The following is a 21,527-nucleotide window of genomic DNA, read 5'->3' on the forward strand; positions in this document are numbered from 1 at the left end:
AGGACCAGGACCAGGACCAGGACCAGGATCAGGACTAGGATCAGGAGGGCCGCGTGGCGAGGACTGTCCAGGAGTTATGATCAGGACCGGCGTGGACAGCCTTCAACAAAAGGTTCTTGAATTACTGGTTCCACAGAGAACCTTTGAACCCAGGGTTCTCTAGGGAACCATGTCCCTAAAGAGTTCTTAAAGAACCTCTAAGTGGTTCTTCAGGAGGTGACACCGACACAACGCCTTCACAGAACCATTCCAAAACCGTTGTTTGTTTTTGTGTGTGCAGACTCCGCCAGATACCGTCCGGAGGTGTGGCCTCGTCAGATGATGATACCGCGGCTCACTGCATCTCCAACGCCTTCAAAGGTTGATTATTGTCCGTGAGTTACGGAGCGGGACTCCGCCCCTTTCTTTGGGCTCCAGTGGCGACTCCATGGCCTTTCAAGAGGACGGGGACTTTGGGTTCCACATGACTCATAGACCCAAATCTGAACTAGAAGCATAATTAGCATGATTAGCATAATGAGCTCATCTGCCGCCATGTTGAGAGCCATGTGGAACCAATGGACATGCTCTGAGGTTTGCATTGAGCACCTTTAAAAACAAAGTTACCGGCTGGTTTTCAGCTTTATCGTCTCCCATCACCAAACTACACTCAGGAGATAAAGGTTCTTTAAAGGTTCTTTAAGAGGCTTTGTGGTTCTACGAAGAACCATCACCTACTGAAGAACCATGCTTTAGTTTGAGACACCTTTATTGGTTCTTTGGAGAACTATTCGAGGAAATGGTCCTCTAAAGAACCCTGGTTTGAAAGATTCTTTGTGGAACCACAAATGGTGCCTTAAAGAACCATTTGTTGAAGGTTCTTTGAGGCACCTTTACAGGTTCTTTAAGAACCCTGGAGTGAAAGGTTCTTGGTGGGACCATAAATGGTTCTCCTATGGCATCACTCTGAAGAACCATTTTCGGTTCCAGATGCACCTCCATGTTTCTCTGTATGAGATGCTATAATATGTCAGTTTTTGCCCTATTTCATAATATTCTATTTGATCACTTTCATTAAAAATCGTTCACCTGTAGTTGAGTATTTTATTCTTGTGGACCAGTTTTGCCCCTAAAGGGTCTAAAAGGTTTCTCTGTGACCGATGGACTGGGTTCTACAGGTTCTGCACACAAGAGGTTCCACACTGCTCGGGTCGGGGAACAAGACCAGAGAGAATCCTTCCAACCATCATCTCCACATCTGTGAAAACATTGATATAACTCTTCCTCTGTGTCTCTGGTGAGGATTACATGACATTCTATCTCTTTTCTTCACTGCAGGGTGAAGGCAGTGAGTCAGGGACACTGGCCTCTTTGAAGACCAGCAGAAAGGCGCTTTATCCATTTTAAACTCATATAGTCTTAGGTCGCCATCCAGCGGTGACAAGCATGAATTACACCATGTGGCAGCATCTCACGTAAAATAAGAGAAACCTTTATTAGTCATTTACAGGATGACAGCAGCAGAGAAAAAGAAAAAGAAAGGTATTACAAATAAGCAATACAAATATATATTAAAAAAGCAATAAAAGAAATGTTAAATGAATCGTAAAAAATCCACAATGATGATGAAGAAGACATGTTAATAACTTAAAACATAGGAATGCATGCTTTCTTTTAAGCATATAATGCCAAGTGACTGTACGATGTATACATTTTATTAAATTAGATCATAAGAATCATGTGTTTTTAGTTTAGTTTTGGATACAGACATACATATATTAAGATTTAAAAAAACGGTAAAATATTGCAAAAGTCATGAAACATAAAAAGAAAAAAGAAAACATGACAACAAAAATATAGATAACAAACATGTACACGCACGCGCGCCGCTGACGCCGCGCATCGAACACGCGCGCGGAGCTGGGAATCCACCCCGCGCGGTGACGTCACGCGGCTCTGACAAGCTGGTGGTGCCGGAAGAAAAGATGGCGGATCATGAGGAGCAGCTATCCGACGAGGAGAAGGTAAGACGCCGATTTAATCGTCCGATAAAACGAAACACGGGAGGGTGGAGCGGCGGCGCTCGAGCTGCCGTTAGAGCCCCCCCCCCGCTGCTGGCTGTCCGTCGGTTACCGGGCTCGGTCCGGAGGACGCGGAGCAGACCGCCCGGGCCTCGGCGGACCGCCGCCGCCGCTTCTGCTCTTTTAGTATTTTTAGCTCCAACTTCCGCTCGTTAGCGGAGCCGCAGCGAGGCTCCTTGTACGGTGCGGCTCGGAACCCGGAACCGGGAGACCCGTTTGGTCCCTCTCGGTTATTCCACGACGGCTACGGTTATTATTAGTATGTGTTGTTGTTGTCGTCCCCGGTTTGTTTGCGTGTTGTGGAAGTTCGACTTCGCCATCCCGCCCTCGCCCTTTTGTGTGTGTGTGTGCGTGTGTTCCGCCGCGGGTCGTCACCGTGCCCGCTCGTTCCCCGGCGACCCGCCGTTGGGACTCGCCGCGCTCGCGCCGCCAACGGCTGTTCTCTGAAGACCATAAGTAACGGTCGCGTTTCAGCGCCACGCCGACGGGAGCGCGAGCTGAACCGGGGACGTCTCACGAGGCAGCGGGTTCATACTCGGTATTAACGTTTTATGACATCTTAAAAAAGTTATATCCACAGACATAAAGGGCGTTACGCCCCCTGCTACTGCATGGGCTTCATACATATCCTGATGAATGTTGTTTTCCAAGTTTCAGCCAGTTTGGTTCAACAAATAATAAATAATTGTAATACTTTAATCGTTAGTTATACGGATGTAGATATATTTAATTTATACCTGAATAAATAGAAAAAGCAAGCCGTGGTCACAACCTCGTGTCATGCGAAGGAAGTGACTTAAAGCTGCATTCTCTCTCCTGACCACCAGGGGGCGACCCCTCTGGTTGTATAGAAGTCTACAGTAAACATGAGTTTCAGTCTCTAGTTTCAAGTCTTCTTCTATACAGCATGATGTCATCATTTGTACTTTATGGTCTGTAGAGTCACACAGACCATAGAGCAGGGGGCGCTTTAGGGGCGGGGCTTCATGATTGTATGATCTGGTGGATCTGGACCAGAGTGATGTTGGTAGAGAACCGTCCGGTCCGCAGTCTCTCGATGGTGGAAGCCGAACACGGCGACGTCACCCGGTCGGTTCTCGTGGACGGACGTTTGAACGCTTGCGTTCGGCGTTTTCTCCGTCTTGAATTACAACCGCCGCCATGTTGTTGTTTGTTCAGCACCCGATGAAAGGAAGTTATCGTGAATGTCGTTGACATCCATCCACGGCGTTGGAAGAGCGCCGCATCGTCAACCAAACGGCCGCGTTCTGGTGCCCGCGAGCCTCTCCACTCAACGTGCTGTCATGTGACCACCGGTCACTCCGCTTCAGAGGAAGACGCCGTTCTGACGGGTCGCCTTATTTCCTCGGCTTTGAACACATAACATTATTTGTGCCTTAGCCTGGAATGGAGCGCAGGTTTCGGTCGCTGGGCGAGCAGCTGCTGCTCATCGGCCTCGACTGGCATCATGCGTGATGATGTGTTTCACAAAATTCAAAATGGACGAAAATCTAAGGAGGCGGGGCTTAGGGGTCCGAGAGGCTGTTTTGTAGCGCAGGTCCAAGTGGACACGTGTGACGCGTCTCGAGTCAATCGGACGGTCTGGGTGAGGGGCGTCGCCGGTCGGCCTTTGAGGCGGCGCTAGAGAGACATTTTTCAAAGCCGAATCTTGCGCTCGGAGTCTTGCGTCTGGTTTCACCAAGCCTTTGTGTTTTAGGAAATGATAGGTACCCCCAATATGCGGTCACAGTGGGAAAATAAAAAGCGGAATGGTCAGAATCCTAACAGTTTGAAGAGGTTGTGTCTCGTTGCCCCGTGAGATCTGAGGCAACAGCAGCGATGAGGACCGTGAGGAGAGTCTCACGCCGGCCGGCTTCCTGATGCCACCAGAGCCACCGCAGAGGGCCGGGGCGCTGCGCTTCCTCCATGAGAACCACCCGTCTGGACTTCAGGCAGCAAGTGATTGACCGAGGAGTCAAACCCACAACCCAGATTTCTAAGCAAATGGCAGCTGCCCGCTGACTCGCTGCAGCTTGAGGAGTCCGTTCTGTGTTCTAAGAGCTTTGTGTGCAGCTTTCCTTTGAGTTGTTGTCGGTCTTGGGAAAGCCTGAGGCGGCTCTGCTTCCTGTTTCACAGAGCACAACTTCCTGTCAGCAAGAACAGTTTGGTGAGAATCCATTTTCTCGTGACAAGTAAGACGGTATTTGTTGGCTTAGATTTACAGATTTACACAACTGGTGGAGTTCTTCTAGAAGGTGTGGAGTATTGAGAATACGTCATGTCATGTTCCAGTGGCAGTCAGGAGGACGGACATGCACAAATGGACCCTTTTTATGTCTGTATTCTATGTGAATGCTTGATTGATATAATGAAGGAGCAGGAGGCCCAAGGCAGCCAATGGGATCAACAGGAGGCCCAAGGCAGCCAATGGGATCAACAGGAGGCCCAAGGCAGCCAATGGGATCAACAGGAGGCCCAAGGCAGCCAATGGGATCAACAGGAGGCCCAAGGCAGCCAATGGGATCAACAGGAGGCCCAAGGCAGCCAATTGGATCATCAACAGGAGGCCCAAGGCAGCCAATGGGATGAACAGGAGGCCCACGGCAGCCAATGGGATGAACAGGAGGCCCTCCTGGTGTGACCGTGCCCTGAGGCTGCCGTGAACGCACCTTAAGAGCAGAGTCCTTTCTGCTGGCCATCGGCCAATCGTCACGCTGGATGACTCTGCTGCATAAGTTGGCGGGTTCCTGTGTAAGCGATGCACGTGGTCACGCAGGTGACTTTTTCTTTGCTCCGCCCCGATGCCATCGGAGCTCTGCGAGACGGAGAGCCGAGACGTGATGACGCGACACTAGAGACAGAGAGACATGCAGAGGTCCCGGGAGTGTCCGACCTCATCTATGCTTTCCGGATGGGCGAATCGGACAAGCATGCCAGGGAAAACTTCGAGTCAGACTGGGACTTCGGTATCGGCCTCGCCCTCCTTGAGTGGATGCGTAAAAAGGAAGTCATGAACGTCGTCTGTTTTGTGACCCGGACGTGTACCCCTGGATACCTCCATATCGGGAATAAGTGTTTTGAACATTCCAAAACTGTGTCTGAGGACGCTGTAAACATACTCCTTGGCGATAAGTGAGGTCTCCAGATGTAAGAAATGTCATTTAATGTTATTTAAATGTTACTTAATGTCATTTAATGTAGTTTAAATGCATTTCCAGCGTTTAACAAATTTGCACAATTCCATTGTTATAATTAAGCCGCGCACCATAGCATGAAAGTCATGTACGACTTACAGTCAAACTCAAATCCTTATTTTTTACAGTCAAACTAAAATCCTATTTTTTTCACTGCGCCGCCAACAGTATTAGTATTAGAATATATTAATATCTTTAAAAATGATCATAACTGACGAAGAACAATCTGTCTTTGAGATTTGTGTGAACCAAAACCAGTCGGTGGATGTCAGGGTTTTTGACAAAAACATAAAATGCTTTTACTCTGAAGTCGAGGATATTGTGAACGTAGCGCGGATAAAACGGGACTTCTCTTATTGTTCTCTGCACATAAATATTCACAGTGTAGCTGATAAATTCGATCGGCTAAAGAATCTGTTATTCAGGCTTTAGCAGCAGAAAATTAATGCAGACTTTATACTTCTCTGTGAAACGTTCCTGACTGACCAAAGTCAGGAGTTGTATACCCTCCCTGGGTACAACTTATATTGCAAAAATCGCGCTAACATTAAACAAGGTGGCGTGGCAGTATATGTTGCTGAGAAATACATCTCCAAGGATAGAGTTGACATTGGTGTGAATATCGAGGGAGAGTTTGAGTCCATTTTTGTCGAAGTCCAATTAAACCACAAGCAAAAGCCATTTCTTGTTGGCGAGATATACCGAGTCCCAGGCACTAATCAGTCTCAATCTATTGAGCGATACAATACTATACTGTCGCAGATCCAGTACAACAACTTTGGTAACGTTGTGATCGGGACAGATCAAAACTTCGATCTTTTGAAAGTTGATTCCCATCAACAAACTTCGACATTACTGGACTCCTTTTTCGCTTGTGGTATTATGCCTACGATTACAATTCCCACAAGAATAACTAAATCTAGTTCCACTCATCGACAACATTTATGTTAACCAGGAGAACATCTGCAACTTGATCTCCTTTGTTATTTTTTCTGATATTTCAGACCATTTGCCGTGTAACGCTTATGGGGGAACGAAATATGGTTAATGAGAAAAAGCAGCCTCTCGTTATCACATCGCGATCTGTCACTGATCAAAAGCTGCAAGATATTAATCATTCTCTGTCCAATGTTGACTGGTCTGACCTACAAAACATGACCGTAGACGAAGCAAGTAACGCAGTCACTCGGTCATTTATGAGCATACTGGATCATCACGCCCCTACGAGAACTGTTCGTATTTCTCGCAAGCATGTTATGAGAGAACCCTGGATGACGGTGGGTCTGATGAACTCGATACGCAGGCGTGATCGTCTGTTCAAACTCCAGCTGGGGAAACCAGACAGTCATCCTGCGCGGGCAACATTTCTCACCTACAGAAATATATTAAACAAAGCCAAACGAGACGCAAAACAATTGTACTACTCTAACCTCCTCAATGAATATAAGTACGACTCAAGGAAGACTTGGCGAGTGATTAACTCAATCATTAACAAATCCAATGACAAGTCTCGTATCTCGGATGTATTTGATGTCAATGGCAAAAAGGAAGTTGACCCTAAAAAGATTGCAGATGGGTTCTGTGAATATTTCGCTTCCATAGGTGTGAAATATGCAGACCAGATTGGATGCTCTGATCACTCGTTTGCTGAGTATCTTGGTCAATCATCCACAATTCAATCGATGTTTCTTAATCCTTTCGACCCGGATGAAATTTCTAAAATAAGAAACCGCTTTAACCTCTTCCACTCCACTGAGGACGCCGGCGTCCTTAAGACCCTCCCCTTCCCTTTAAACGGCTTGCTCACGCAGACCACGTCATTAAACATGGGCATGTTTGGTATCTCAGCATTCAACACATCCTCATCTTTGCAAAGAACATATACATTTTCTTTTATTTCGTAATAATTTTTCACAAGAGGAGCCCAAACACACAATGTCTACAGTCGCGATAAATGTTGCAAGTCGGGTCTTGCAACATTTCGACGGAGAAAACGTACAGAATACACTTTCTAAGTAGATGTATTAGGGGAGGTATTAGCGGAAGTACTAGCGGAAGTTAGCAAAGAGCTGACAGTAACGTGTTGAAGCCAGGAGACCGCGCTGTCTTTGCCGGGCCATGAACACGGTGATTTGCTCCGTTTTTGTTTGACTACATTTTATTCGTAAGTTAGGTTAGACTTGTCAATCCCTTCGTCTCCTCTAGAGGAGACTTCCGGCTTTCTAACGACGTGTTGCATATGCAAATTGAGTCACACGTAACGGAACTCCTCTGAAATACGTGAGCGCAGCAAGTCTTCTCCTTACAGAATATATATGTACATGTATAGAAATATATATATAGAGATAAGTTTATACATACATATATGTGTATATATATTATGTAGTATATATGTATATATACTACATATATATATGTCACTATGTGTGTATCTATATATATATGTAGTATATATTTATATGTATATATTATTTAGCAATACATCTGCTCTACTTGGAGTAAAAGTTATATTTTGCAGTGATATTACAGTTCTTTACATTGGTATATGTTGAAACATATCAACATGTAAAGGAAAACACCTTCAGTGTCTTATAATATCATTTGGGTACCATGTGAGCATTTGGAATCTGCAAATGTAATTTTTGGAGCTCCGCCTGGATCTTTTCATGAAAAACAATGTAGGATGGTCATACTTTGTCCTATCCTCTTCAAATTTGAAGCAGGTGTTTAGTACTAGTGCAGTTATACACCTATAATGTCCTTTTCCTGTACAGATACAGTCACAGGCAGTTATTTATACTGAAATATACTTTTTTATTTTAGGCGGACACAAATCTTACATTTTTACTGATTTCAAAGGCCCACTGCTCTGTTTTTGTATGACCTAAAGGATTTTTGACACTTTAACAAGTAATCACAAGGGTAATCTTTCTAGAAAGCCTTCATTGATAAATTTATTCAGAGGGGTTCAGAAACTACAGCCATTTAAATTTCGTCAGATCATTTTAGGCGTTTTTGCTTGAAAATGGGGGTGGAGTGGAAGAGGTTAAGCCAAAGAAAAGCGCCGGTCACGACGGTATCAGCATGAATCTAGTCAAACAACTTGGTCAATCGTTGGCCACTCCTTTATCACATCTTGTAAACAAATCATTATCGGAGGGAGTTTTTCCTGATGATATGAAGATCGCTGAAGTGATCCCCATTTACAAAGCCAAAGAAAAGCATTACTTTACCAACTATCGTCCAATATCTCTGTTGCCAAGCTTTTCCAAAATTTTGGAAAAGGTCGTTCATAAACGACTGTACAGCTTTGTTGCAAAGCATAACTTGTTATACGAAAGCCAATACGGTTTTCGACCAAAGCACTCAACAGAACGCGGTCACTGAGTTTCTGTTCGACACATACACTGCACTTGAACACGGAGAGAACACTCTGGCATTATTCCTGGACCTTTCTAAAGCTTTTGACACGATCGATCACTCAATACTTAAAAAAAACTGAGCCATTATGGTGTTAGAGGTACAGCACTCGAGTGGTTTAAGTTATCTTCGTGATCGAAAACAATATGTGAAATACAAGGGGTTCAAATCAAAATCATATGATATAACTTGTGGAGTACCACAGGGTTCTGTATTAGGACCCCTGCTATTTATATTGTACACAAATGACCTTCCAAAAGTCTTAAAACGTGTTAAAAGCATCCTCTTTGCTGACGACACAACTATCTACATTTCATCGAAGGACCACGATAACTTATATCAAACTGCAAATGAAGAGCTAAAAATCGTATCGGATTGGTTCAAAGCTAACAAGTTATCTCTAAATCCACAGAAAACTAATTATATGCTAATAAATAAATCAAATAATCTCCCAGATCAAGATTTTAGGCTTGAGATTGACGGGGCAAATGTCGAAAAAGTCCAGTGCACCAAGTTCCTTGGTGTCTATATTAACGACAAATTGCGCTGGCATCAACATATTGACAGTTGTCGGAAGCGCATACGAAGCGGCACATTTGCCCTGCGCTCCGCAAAAAATATACTCAACAGAAAATGTGCGTTTGTTGTACCACAGCCTTGTCCATCCGCACCTCTTGTACTGCAATCTGCTCTGGGGATCCGCAGCTAAAACTCAGGTCAAATGTCTCGAGATCTTACAGAAAAGGGCTGTGCGGATCATCTGCAACGTGAAGAACAACGAACACACTGAGCCGCTTTTTAAGAGATTGGGCATTCTGAGATTTACAGATCTACATTTGTGTCAGACAGGAATTTTTATGTACAAATTTATGAATAACAATCTGCCACACAATCCGTTACGTATGTTCACAAGGAACACAAATGTCTACGACCACAACACGCGGCTGCGTGGTGGCATTCATATAAATAAACATACAGTCGACATTGTATTTAAAAGCTTCATCTGTAGAGGTCCAAAGCTCTGGAGACAAATTCCAGACGAGGTCAAATCGGCATCCAGCATCAAGGCATTTGCTTCTCGACTTAAACGCCATCTCACTTCATCTTGAAAGTTATTATATTGATATACAGCCTGGCGGCACAGTACAATAGAGGAAAAATATTTAAAATAAAAATGTATATACATAATTTGATGTTCGTGATATTATTATTTTTTTCTAAGTTATCAGTAGTTCACATTTGTCTTATTATTATTTTTACTATGTCTCTTTATTTTTATTTTTATTTTGGTTTTCTTTTACTTTTTTCTGTTCTGGTTTTTGTTGTTGTTGCTTGTACGACATTTTATGTTTTCATCCGTGTGTGTGTATTGTCTGTGTGCCTGTGATAGTTGGGAGGGTGGGGGGGGGTTAAAGGGTTAGGGGAGAGGCCGTCCAACTCCTCATCTCAGAGGAGCCTACAGACCTCGGTCTTTGGACGGTCCTCCATTCGTACATTTTTTCTGTTAATGTTTGTCAGTATGTACACGTTATATATGTACTTATGGAAAATAAATTACTTACTTACTTACTGTAGAGACGACCAACAGACCTTTAGTTTAATAACAGAACAAAGACGTCTTTAAGAAGAGGACCTGATGTTATTGCTGCTGTCATCTGGGAGATAGAGAACATTACAGGTGGCAGGCGGAGATTTTTTTTTTTTAACTCAAAATTGTCTGGGAGCCATATGCCGTCACCAGAAGAGCCAGATATGGCTGGAGCCAGAGGTTCCCACCCCTGGGCTAGAGGTACTTTGAGGAGAGAGTATTATAGTCTGTTCTTAACTGTCAATAATCCTCTAATGGAGTCTCCGTCTCCTCCTCCGCCTCCTCCTCCTCCTCCTCCTCCGCGTGTTCAGATCCCATGGATGTGGTTACCTGTCTGCAGGGTAGGACAGGGACATGTTTTTAGGGGTCAGTGTTTCCCCACTGACTGAAGTTCAGGGCGTTCAAAAAGAAATTGGGGTCCCTTTTTGAAACTTGTGAAATAAAGTTTAACCTTTGTTAAAAAATAATAAATGTAGTTATTTCGGGTTATAAGAGCCGTTGTCATAAGATGTCATTAATATGACTGAGGCAGCAGTCGACTGATGACATCAGTCTTCATTTCATTCTGATTTCATTGATTATTTATTGTTTTTACATTTTTTAAACAACTTATTTCTTTTTAAAAATATATATAATTCAAAATTATATTTATTGATTTTTGTGTGCGTACCTCCCTAGTCCAGGATCAGACACACAACACATGATTGTGTGTGTGTGTGTGTGTGTGTGTGTGTGTGTGTGTGTGTGTGTGTGTGTGTGTGTGTGTGTGTGTGTGTGTGTGTGTGTGTGTGTGTGTGTGTGTGTGTGTGTGTGTGTGTGTGTGTGTGTGTGTGTGTGTGTGTGTGTGTGTGTGTGTGTGGTCTCTCCGGCGTCACGTTGCATCTAAACGACGAAGAGGCCGTCTCGATGTCTGACCGCGAGGCGTTCAATGTCCGGCAGCACTGAAGAGAGCGCTGGCCCTTTAACTGTTAACAGACTCTACTGTAATAGGACAAGTGTTCTGACCCCCTAAACACCTTCTGGAACGAGGGAGGCCCCATGCTAATGAGTCTTTCCCACTGTGTGTGTTTGTGTGTACACACACACACACACACACAGGTGTGTTGCTCCCGTGTGCCTTCCATTCTCTCAGCCAGAATCAATCTGCAGCTCTGCGCCGGGTCCTGAGCACCTGTACACACGCACACGCACACACACACACACACACACACACACCGCTAACAAGGGCCCAGGGGATGCAAACACCTGAGACAGCAGCTGGTGATAGAGGGGTTTGAGACGTGTAGAGGAGAGAGAATATGTCCACTGGAGTCCTCGGCACATGTTCATGCCCTTATATGGTAAACCACGAGGGGGGGGTGTCGTCTCGCTCTGTTTGACCTGTGACCTGGAAACAGGAAGTGTTGCGGCGCAGAGGAGGAAGTGAAGTGGAGACAAATACAGGAGCGCTCAGAGGCGGCGCCCTCTGGTGGCCACCGCGTGTACTGCGGTTTACAACGGGAAGGAATACAACAACAGATGTAACGTGTCAGTGTGGCAGCAGTGTGATGATGATGATGATGAAGATGAAGATGTTCATGCTTGTGAGTGTCAGTGTGGCAGCAGTGTGATGATGATGATGAAGATGTTCATGCTTGTGGGTGTCAGTGTGGTAGCAGTGTGATGATGAAGATGATGATGAAGATGTTCACGATGTCTTCTCTCAGGTTCGCATAGCGGCCAACTTCGTCATCCACGCCCCGCCAGGAGAGTTCAACGAGGTGTTCAACGGTAACAGCCCGGTATCTCCTGACACCTTCCTGCTCCTCCTGCTCCTCTTCCTTTCTTCCTCCTCCCCCTTCTCATCCTTTTAATGTTAGATATTCACTTCTCCTCCTCCTCTTCCTCAACATCCTCCTCTTCCTCAACATCCTCCTCTACCTCCTCCTTCTCCTCCTCTACCTCCTCCTCCACCACCTTCTCTTTGTCCTCCTCCAACACCTCCCCCCCCCCCTGCTCCTCCTTTTAATGTTAGATGTCTCCTGGTCCTCTAGACCAGAGGTCCCCAACCTTTTTTGAGCCACGGACCGGTTCCGTGTCAGAAATAATTTTCACGGACCGGCAATATAAATGACGTCATACAATTATACGAAGGGCATAAAGTGCCAAAACTACAACTCATCATTACGCCGAGTGTGAGCCGTGCTTGTTGACCTGCAACGAGCCGCTAATGGAGACGGCGACAGACGTGTGTTTGGTCCGCTGCTCCTCACCGAGTTCTGGTCGCTGTCATTAGAACAGGCAGAGTTGTTGTGTGAAATGTCCCTTAAGGCCACCGTCATTTGCATCTCCAGCACATGTTCTTCTAGCTCGGACGGGCTCGATTCACCCGGTGGGTTTATTACAAATGGGTTGCAGGTCTATTCTTTTGCAGTCGGGTCTTTTGTGGTTGGAGTACCGCTCAAACTCTTTTAAAAGCCTCTTCCACCCGGTCAACGTCTGAAACATGTGGAATGTTCCGCTGTTCACTCGCCCTGCAGCAGCGACTTTATCGGCCAACTTGAAAACCGTTGTCATTTCCCTGAAGTGACAGAATTCATTGAGCAGGTTGAATATGTTTGAAGATTCTTTGTCACTGAAATGTGCCGCCAGCAGAGGGTTCGGCGCGTGAGACTCGCCTGCAGCGATAAACCCGAACCTTAAGACTCCTGAACGCGGCTCAGACACGGGTGGATCCGGTCCTTTTTCGAAATAAAATATTTTTCCGACTGATTAAAAAAAAAAAATGGCCTTCAGGAGGAAGTTATGGAAAGTAATCAAATGTATTTATATTTATGTTTCTCTGCAGTCACTTTGTTATGTTTACTACTTTTTGTTTGGCCACCTGGAAAGCAAAAAGAGACTTTGATGGTTTTTTGATACATTATAGCTCCGCCCCCGCAGCCCCCCCCCCCCCTCTAGAGTTTTGTAGAGGAACCGGTTCAAAGCCTGGTGGAGCCGGCGGGCGTCTGGCTTCTTATCGCAGCCCGACACTCACACATGAATAAACACCAACATGGCCCCTCCCCCCCCCCGCCGGCGCCCCTCTGATCTGCTCCTTGTTTCCTCCTCAGATGTTCGATTGCTGCTCAACAACGACAACCTCCTCCGGGAAGGTGCCGCGCAGTAAGTCTTCCCCAGAAGTGAGAAACACGCGTCATGAGGACTTCATGGTGTTCATCACAACGTCATCACAACGTTATGACGACGACGTCATCACGATGTCAGGACGACCTCGTCACGACGTCATCACAACGTTATGACGACGACGTCAGGACGACCTCATCACAACGTTATCACGACGACGTCATCACGACGTCAAGATGACCTCATCACAACGTCATCACGACGACCTCATCACGACGTCGTGATGAGGTCATGATGACGTCATCACGACGTCGCAACGGGAAACTCTTTAATTCCACATTTTGCTGAATGTTTATTGTTCACTAGGATACATTTATTTATGACATATCTGAAATAAGTAAAACCCAAAGGTGCTCCTGCATGAATACAGAATAAACTAGAATGGGCACTCGGTAGAGCGCATACCTTCGCATATCACAAGATTGGGCATTGAATTATGAACATTTTGGCATTAGTTGCATGCCAATTGGACAAAAATGTATCGTGCTATGGTAAAAAAAAAAAGAGTTTGACCTTTCCATGACCTTGACCGTTGACCCGATTGATCCCAAAATCTAATCAAATGGTCCCCGGATAATAACCAATCATCCCACCAAATTTCATGCGATTCGGTTTAATACTTTTTGAGTTTTGCGAATAACACGCATACAAATAAATAAATACACGGCGATCAAAACATAACCTTCCGGCATTTTCAATGCGAAGGTAATAAGAGAAGAGAATAAAGTCATAAAGAGTCTGTGAAGTCATGTATTCTCTCTCTCCTTCTCCCTTCTCTTCTCTCCTCCCTCTCTCCTTCTCCCTCAACCCTCTCCCCCTTCTCTCTCTCTCTCCTTCTCCCTTCTCCCTCCCCTCTTCTCTCCTTCTCCTTCACCCCTCTCTCCCCCTCTTCTCTCCCTCTCTCTTCTTCTTGTCTCCCTCTCTCCCCCCCCATCTTCTCTCCTCCTCTCACCTTCTCTCTCTCTCTCCCCCTTCCTTCTCTCTCTCCCCCTCTATCCCTCCTCCTTCTCCCTCCCCCCCTCTCTCTCCTTCTCCCCTCTCTCCTCCCTCTATCCTCCCCTTCCCCCTCCTCTCCCCTCTAAACCTCCCCCTTCTCTCCCTCCCTCTCCCCCCCCTCTCTCTCCTTCTCTCCCTCCCTCCCTCAGTGCGTTTGCCCAGTACAACTTGGACCAGTTCACCCCCGTGAAGGTCGAGGGCTACGAAGAACAGGTGACTTCTCCTCCCTCTCTTTAATTCATCTCTAGACTTTTCTCTCCTTGTCTTTCTTTCCGGCTTCCTCTCTTCTCTATTTCCATCCCGGTTCTCTCTCCCCTGACTCTTCGTCCCCCTCTTCCTCCAGGTGTTGATCACAGAGCACGGAGACCTGGGCAACGGCCGCGTCCTGGACCCCAAGAACAAGATCTCCTTCAAGTTCGACCACCTGAGGAAGGAGGCGGGCGACCCGCGGCCCCACGAGGCCGACGGCGCCCTGGAGGGCTGGAGGGGCGCCGTGGACCCGGCGGTCCGGGCCTACGTCAAGGAGCACTACCCCAGTGGGGTCTGCACCGTACGCCAGAACCTCACGCTCGCTTCGGGAGACACCTGGACTCGCCTTTAGATCTAGAGACACCTGGACTAGCCCTTAGATCTAGAGACACCTGGACTAACCCTTAGATCTAGAGACACCTGGACTAACCCTTAGATCTAGAGACACCTGGACTAACCCTTAGATCTAGAGACACCTGGACTAACCCTTAGATCTAGAGACACCTGGACTAACCCTTAGATCTAGAGACACCTGGACTAACCCTTAGATCTAGAGACACCTGGACTAACCCTTAGATCTAGAGACACCTGGACTAACCGTTAGTGCTAGAGACACCTGGACTAATCCTTAGATCTAGAGACACCTGGACTAGCCCTTAGATCTAGAGACACCTGGACTCGCCCTTAGATCTAGAGACACCTGGACTAGCCCTTAGATCTAGAGACACCTGGACTAGCCCTTAGATCTAGAGACACCTGGACTAGCCCTTAGATCTAGAGACACCTGGACTAGCCCTTAGATCTAGAGACACCTGGACTAACCGTTAGTGCTAGAGACACCTGGACTAACCCTTAGATCTAGACACCTGGACTAGCCCTTAGATCTAGAGACACCTGGACTAGCCCTTAGATCTAGAGACACCTGGACTAGCCCTTAGATCTAGAGACACCTGGACTAACCCTTAGATCTAGAGACACCTGGACTAACCGTTAGTGCTAGAGATACCTGGACTAACCCTTAGATCTAGAGACACCTGGACTAACCCTTAGATCTAGAGACACCTGGACTAACCCTTAGTGCTAGAGACACCTGGACTAGCCCTTAGATCTAGAGACACCTGGACTAACCCTGAGTGCTAGAGACACCTGGACTAACCCTTAGATCTAGAGACACCTGGACTCGCCCTTAGATCTAGAGACACCTGGACTAACCCTTAGATCTAGAGACACCTGGACTAACCCTGAGTGCTAGAGACACCTGGACTAACCCTTAGATCTAGAGACACCTGGACTAACCCTTAGATCTAGAGACACCTGGACTAACCCTTAGATCTAGAGACACCTGGACTAACCCTTAGATCTATAGACACCTGGACTCGCCCTTAGATCTAGAGACACCTGGACTAACCCTTAGATCTAGAGACACCTGGACTAGCCCTTAGATCTAGAGACACCTGGACTAATCCTTAGATCTAGAGACACCTGGACTAATCCTTAGATCTAGAGACACCTGGACTCGCCCTTAGATCTAGAGACACCTGGACTCTCCCTTAGATCTAGAGACACCTGGACTCGCCCTTAGATCTAGAGACACCTGGACTCGCCCTTATATCTAGAGACACCTGGACTAACCCTTATATCTAGAGACACCTGGACTAACACTTAGATCTAGAGACACCTGGACTAACCCTTAGATCTAGAGACACCTGGACTTGCCCTTAGATCTAGAGACACCTGGACTCGCCCTTAGATCTAGAGACACCTGGACTCGCCCTTATATCTAGAGACACCTGGACTAACCCTTAGATCTAGAGACACCTGGACTCTCCCTTAGATCTAGAGACACCTGGACTCTCCCTTAGATCTAGAGACACCTGGACTAGCCCTTAGATCTAGAGACACCTGGACTCGCCCTTAGATCTAGAGACACCTGGACTAGCCCTTAGATCTAGAGACACCTGGACTCGCCCTTAGATCTAGAGACACCTGGACTCGCCCTTAGTGCTAGAGACACCTGGACTCGCCTTTATATCTAGAGACACCTGGACTAACCCTTAGATCTAGAGACACCTGGACTAACCCTTAGATCTAGAGACACATGGACTCTCCCTTAGATCTAGAGACACCTGGACTAGCCCTTAGATCTAGAGACACCTGGACTCTCCCTTAGATCTAGAGACACCTGGACTAGCCCTTAGATCTAGAGACACCTGGACTAACCCTTAGATCTAGAGACACCTGGACTAGCCCTTAGATCTAGAGACACCTGGACTAACCCTTAGATCTAGAGACACCTGGACTCGCCCTTAGTGCTAGAGACACCTGGACTCACCCTTATATCTAGAGACACCTGGACTAACCCTTAGATCTAGAGACACCTGGACTAACCCTTAGATCTTGAGACACCTGGACTAGCCCTTATATCTAGAGACACCTGGACTCGCCCTTATATCTAGAGACACCTGGACTAACCCTTAGATCTAGAGACACCTGGACTAACCCTTAGATCTAGAGACACCTGGACTAGCCCTTATATCTAGAGACACCTGGACTAACCCTTAGATCTAGAGACACCTGGACTAGCCCTTAGATCTAGAGACACCTGGACTCTCCCTTAGATCTAGAGACACCTGGACTCTCCCTTAGATCTAGAGACACCTGGACTCTCCCTTAGATCTAGAGACACCTGGACTAGCCCTTAGATCTAGAGACACCTGGACTAACCCTTAGATCTAGACACCTGGACTCGCCCTTATATCTAGAGACACCTGGACTCGCCCTTATATCTAGAGACACCTGGACTAACCCTTATATCTAGAGACACCTGGACTAACCCTTATATCTAGAGACACCTGGACTCGCCCTTATATCTAGAGACACCTGGACTAACCCTTATATCTAGAGACACCTGGACTAACCCTTAGATCTAGAGACACCTGGACTCGCCCTTATATCTAGAGACACCTGGACTAACCCTTAGATCTAGAGACACCTGGACTAACCCTTATATCTAGAGACACCTGGACTAACCCTTATATCTAGAGACACCTGGACTAACCCTTAGATCTAGAGACACCTGGACTAACCCTTAGATCTAGAGACAACTGGACTCGCCCTTAGATCTAGAGACAACTGGACTAACCCTTAGATCTAGAGACACCTGGACTAGCCCTTAGATCTAGAGACACCTGGACTAACCCTTCTTCTACTAACGTTCTCGCTTCTTCTGCCTCCAGATTTACGGGAAGACCATCGACGGCCATCAGACCATCATCGTGTGCATCGAGTGCCATCAGTTCCAACCCAAGAACTTCTGGTATGTTCAGACCTCTTGGTCCCCATCCCTGGTCTCTGTGGTCTCTGTGGTCTCTGTGATCTCTGTGGTCTCTGTGGTCTCTGTGGTCTCTGTGGTCTCTGTGGTCTTTAGCCTGTGTCTGCTCACCCATTGGTCAGCGTGTCTGCTCACCCATTGGTCAGCGTGTCTGCTCACCCATTGGTCAGCGTGTCTGACCCCTGCTCCTCCTCAGGAATGGACGCTGGAGGTCAGAATGGAAGTTCACCGTCTCCCCCTCCACCACTCAGGTGGCAGGAATCATGAAGATCCAGGTCCGTCGTTTAAATGGGTCCCACTTCCTGTTTGCTGAGCTCCCTCCAGCTCACTCACTGTCTCTGCAGGTCCACTACTACGAGGACGGCAACGTGCAGCTGGTGAGCCACAAGGAGGTCCAGGAGGCCATGGCCATCTCGGTGAGTCCCCATGTCCCTGACCCCCATGTTCCTGACCCCCATGTCTCTGACCCCCATGTCCCTGACCCCCATGTCTCTGGTCCCTGACCCCCATGTCCCTGACCCCCATGTCTCTGGTCCCTGACCCCCATGTCTCTGACCCCTGACCCCCATGTCCCTGACCCCCATGTCTCTGACCCCCATGTCCCTGACCCCCATGTCTCTGGTCCCTGACCCCCATGTCCCTGACCCCCATGTCTCTGACCCCTGACCCCCATGTCCCTGACCCCCATGTCTCTGGTCCCTGACCCCCATGTCCCTGACCCCCATGTCTCTGGTCCCTGACCCCCATGTCCCTGACCCCTGACCCCCATGTCCCTGACCCCATGTCTCTGACCCCCGTCCCTGACCCCATGTCCTGACCCCATGTCCCTGACCCTGTGGTCCTGACCCCCATGTCCCTGACCCCCATGTCCCTGGCCCCCCTGTCTCTGACCCCTGTCCCTGACCCCATGTCTCTGGTCCCTGACCCACATATCCCTGGTCCCTGACCCCATGTCCCTGACCCCCATGTCTCTGGTCCCTGACCCCCATGTCCCTGACCCCCATGTCTCTGGTCCCTGACCCCCATGTCCCTGACCCCCATGTCTCTGGTCCCTGACCCCCATGTCTCTGGTCCCTGACCCCCATGTCTCTGGTCCCTGACCCCCATGTCTTGTCCCTGACCCCCATGTCCCTGACCCCATGTCTCTGACCCTGACCCCCATGTCCCTGACCCCCATGTCTCTGGTCTCTGACCCCCCATGTCCCTGACCCCCATGTCCCCCATGTCTCTGGTCCCTGACCCCCATGTCCCTGACCCCTGACCCCCGTGTGGTCTCCGTGAGGTCCGTCTCCTCGTGTCTCAGGTTCTCCTGATGGTCGTCTTGTCCTCTTCCAGAATGAAGCTTCGACCGCCAAGGAGTTTGTGAAGATCATGGAGGCCGCGGAGAACGACTACCAGGTAAGAGGGCCGTCTGATGAAGACTGATGAAGACTTGTGTTTCTCCTCGCTGAGTGAAGGTCGCGAGGTCATGTCCATGTCGTCCGGACGACATGGACATGACCCTCCGGCGTGTTCCGGGCCTGGAGAACCTCTAAAGGATCCAGGCTCCTGATCCGCCTCCAGGGCTCCCAGACCTCGTGGAGGTCACCGCCGCCCTGACCTTCTCCTGCGCCTCAGTGGATCCTGTCCAGGGACACGGGCCTCACTTTGGTTCTCCGAGGCCCTGGTGGCTCAGCGGGGCGCTCCACACCTCCTTCCACCTCCTTCCACCTCCTTCCACCTCCTTCGTGTTCCTCAAGTCAAGTTTCAGCTTCCAGGCTCCGCCGTGTGGACGCTGTGACCAGAGAGGAGGAGGCAACGCCTTCTAGACGAAACACTACGGGATGTCCCTCAAACTGACTCCGTGCTAACGTAACCCTCTCCTCTCCTGCTCCTCCTCCTCCTCCTCCTCCTCCTCCTCCCTCCCCCCCCAGACGGCCATCAACGAGAACTACCAGACCATGTCGGACACGACCTTCAAAGCCTTACGCCGCCAGCTTCCTGTGACGCGCACCAAGATCGACTGGAACAAGATCCTGAGCTACAAGATCGGCAAAGAGATGCAGAATGCTTAACCCCCCCCCCCCCCCCCCCGTTTGCATGACTGGATAGGTGTATCGTCTTTGTACAGAAATTAGAGTAACTGGGACAAAGAAGTTTTGGTCACGTCACGCATTGGATGTTTACTTTTATTGATGTTTACTTTTGTTTTTATACAGACGCGTTAAACTCGTCTGTATATCGACTCTTATCGCAGTTAAAGACGAGCGTATTTCAGTGGGGGGGGCTTGAGGAAAATAGTACGAGACATAGGAAAAGAAAAGGGGGCGGGGCGAGCACTTGAGACGTCCTCCTGAAATACAATATCACGTGTGCAATATTTATTGTCGGTGAGGCCACGACTTTTTATTTGACAAATAATGACTCCCTTCACGTCGCGGTTCAATTAGAAGGAGGAGAAGAAGGAGGTGAAGAAACCTTTGTGTTCATTGAACGGTCTCTGGCACCAGCAGTCAGCCACTCGATGTTCTTGTTCCTCTTTTATTTTGGTCCCCCCCCTTTATTATTTTTGCTGACGTCGTCTGGACTCGCTCGGCGCAGAGTTCCCGTGACCCGTAACACGCTTGATTAACAAAGTCATCCGTCGCTCAGTAATAATGTGCAGAATGTCCCCAATTTACAATAAAATACAAAACATGGTCTCGCATTCTCCTCCAGTGCTTATTTTTATGAATAGAAGAAGCAGAAGCTGACTCACACATTGTAATATATATCCCTGTATGGAGCGTCCTGTCGCTCCATCGATGATTTATTTCCATGAGATTAATTGTAACTCAAGTCACAATTATGTTGCATTAAATGACACATTTTCTATTTACTGGCTCGCTCATAATTTCTGAAACCCTTTTTATTGTGATGCAGAAACAAGGATCCCTCCCCGGGTGTGATGGGAGGAACTTTAGGTTACGTCCCTGCAGCGAAGTATGGCAGATTAATTTTAATAAAGGAAAATAAGGTTTAATAATTGTTCGTGGTGGCAAGACGACAGGTTCATGGACCTGTCGCCACTGGGTACAAATAACAGCAAATATCCACGTTGAGAGACTTGTGATTAATTATGATGGATTACCAGGATGATAAAGGCTGTACTCAATAAATTAAGAATTATTATTTTTTTGAACTTTTTATTTTGCATTTTCAACCAAACGGATCAATCCTTGACATCCAAACAAATAAACACAACAAACGGCACAATAATTATTCTAAGGTATATTTATAATTTTTTGTACTGGTGTCTGTATTTAATTACAATATTTATATATTTTTAGCTCAAGTTAAGTTATTGTTTTCCCTTCCCTGATTATGTCTGGTCCAGACAGATTGTATATATTATTTTACGGTATTTATATTGTATTTATTTACTGGTGACTCCAATGTTTTAATAGAATTGTTTTAAAATTAAATTAAAATAAAGATAAAAACAGAAAAAAATGAACAGTTGTCCAGCCAGATATTATAAATATTTATTTTTATTGACTGGTGAC

At 47.2% G+C, this 21,527-nt stretch overlaps 1 protein-coding gene across 3 annotated transcripts; it reads left to right on the top strand.

The window, feature by feature from the left end:
* The first annotated feature begins 1,732 nt into the window (after positions 1-1,732).
* On the top strand, positions 1,733-20,860 carry LOC130194638 (F-actin-capping protein subunit alpha-2). Of its 3 annotated transcripts, XM_056415672.1 has the most exons (10): positions 1,907-2,003; positions 11,969-12,032; positions 13,355-13,406; positions 14,573-14,636; positions 14,767-14,973; positions 17,909-17,988; positions 18,200-18,278; positions 18,348-18,419; positions 19,339-19,401; positions 19,917-20,860. In XM_056415672.1, the coding sequence occupies exons 1-10, from the start codon at positions 1,965-1,967 to the stop codon at positions 20,055-20,057; spliced, it is 861 nt and encodes a 286-aa protein (XP_056271647.1). In that variant the 5' UTR covers positions 1,907-1,964; the 3' UTR covers positions 20,058-20,860. The 3 variants fall into 3 exon arrangements, with proteins under 3 accessions (XP_056271648.1, XP_056271646.1, XP_056271647.1); XM_056415673.1 differs by lacking the exon at positions 19,917-20,860 and adding an exon at positions 19,567-19,890 and having other exon boundaries at positions 1,733-2,003; positions 18,200-18,419; XM_056415671.1 differs by having other exon boundaries at positions 1,906-2,003; positions 18,200-18,419.
* The last annotated feature ends 667 nt before the right edge of the window (positions 20,861-21,527 follow it).

This window comes from Pseudoliparis swirei, chromosome 6 (assembly GCF_029220125.1).
Source record: "Pseudoliparis swirei isolate HS2019 ecotype Mariana Trench chromosome 6, NWPU_hadal_v1, whole genome shotgun sequence".
Classification (NCBI taxonomy): Eukaryota; Metazoa; Chordata; class Actinopteri; order Perciformes; family Liparidae; genus Pseudoliparis; species Pseudoliparis swirei.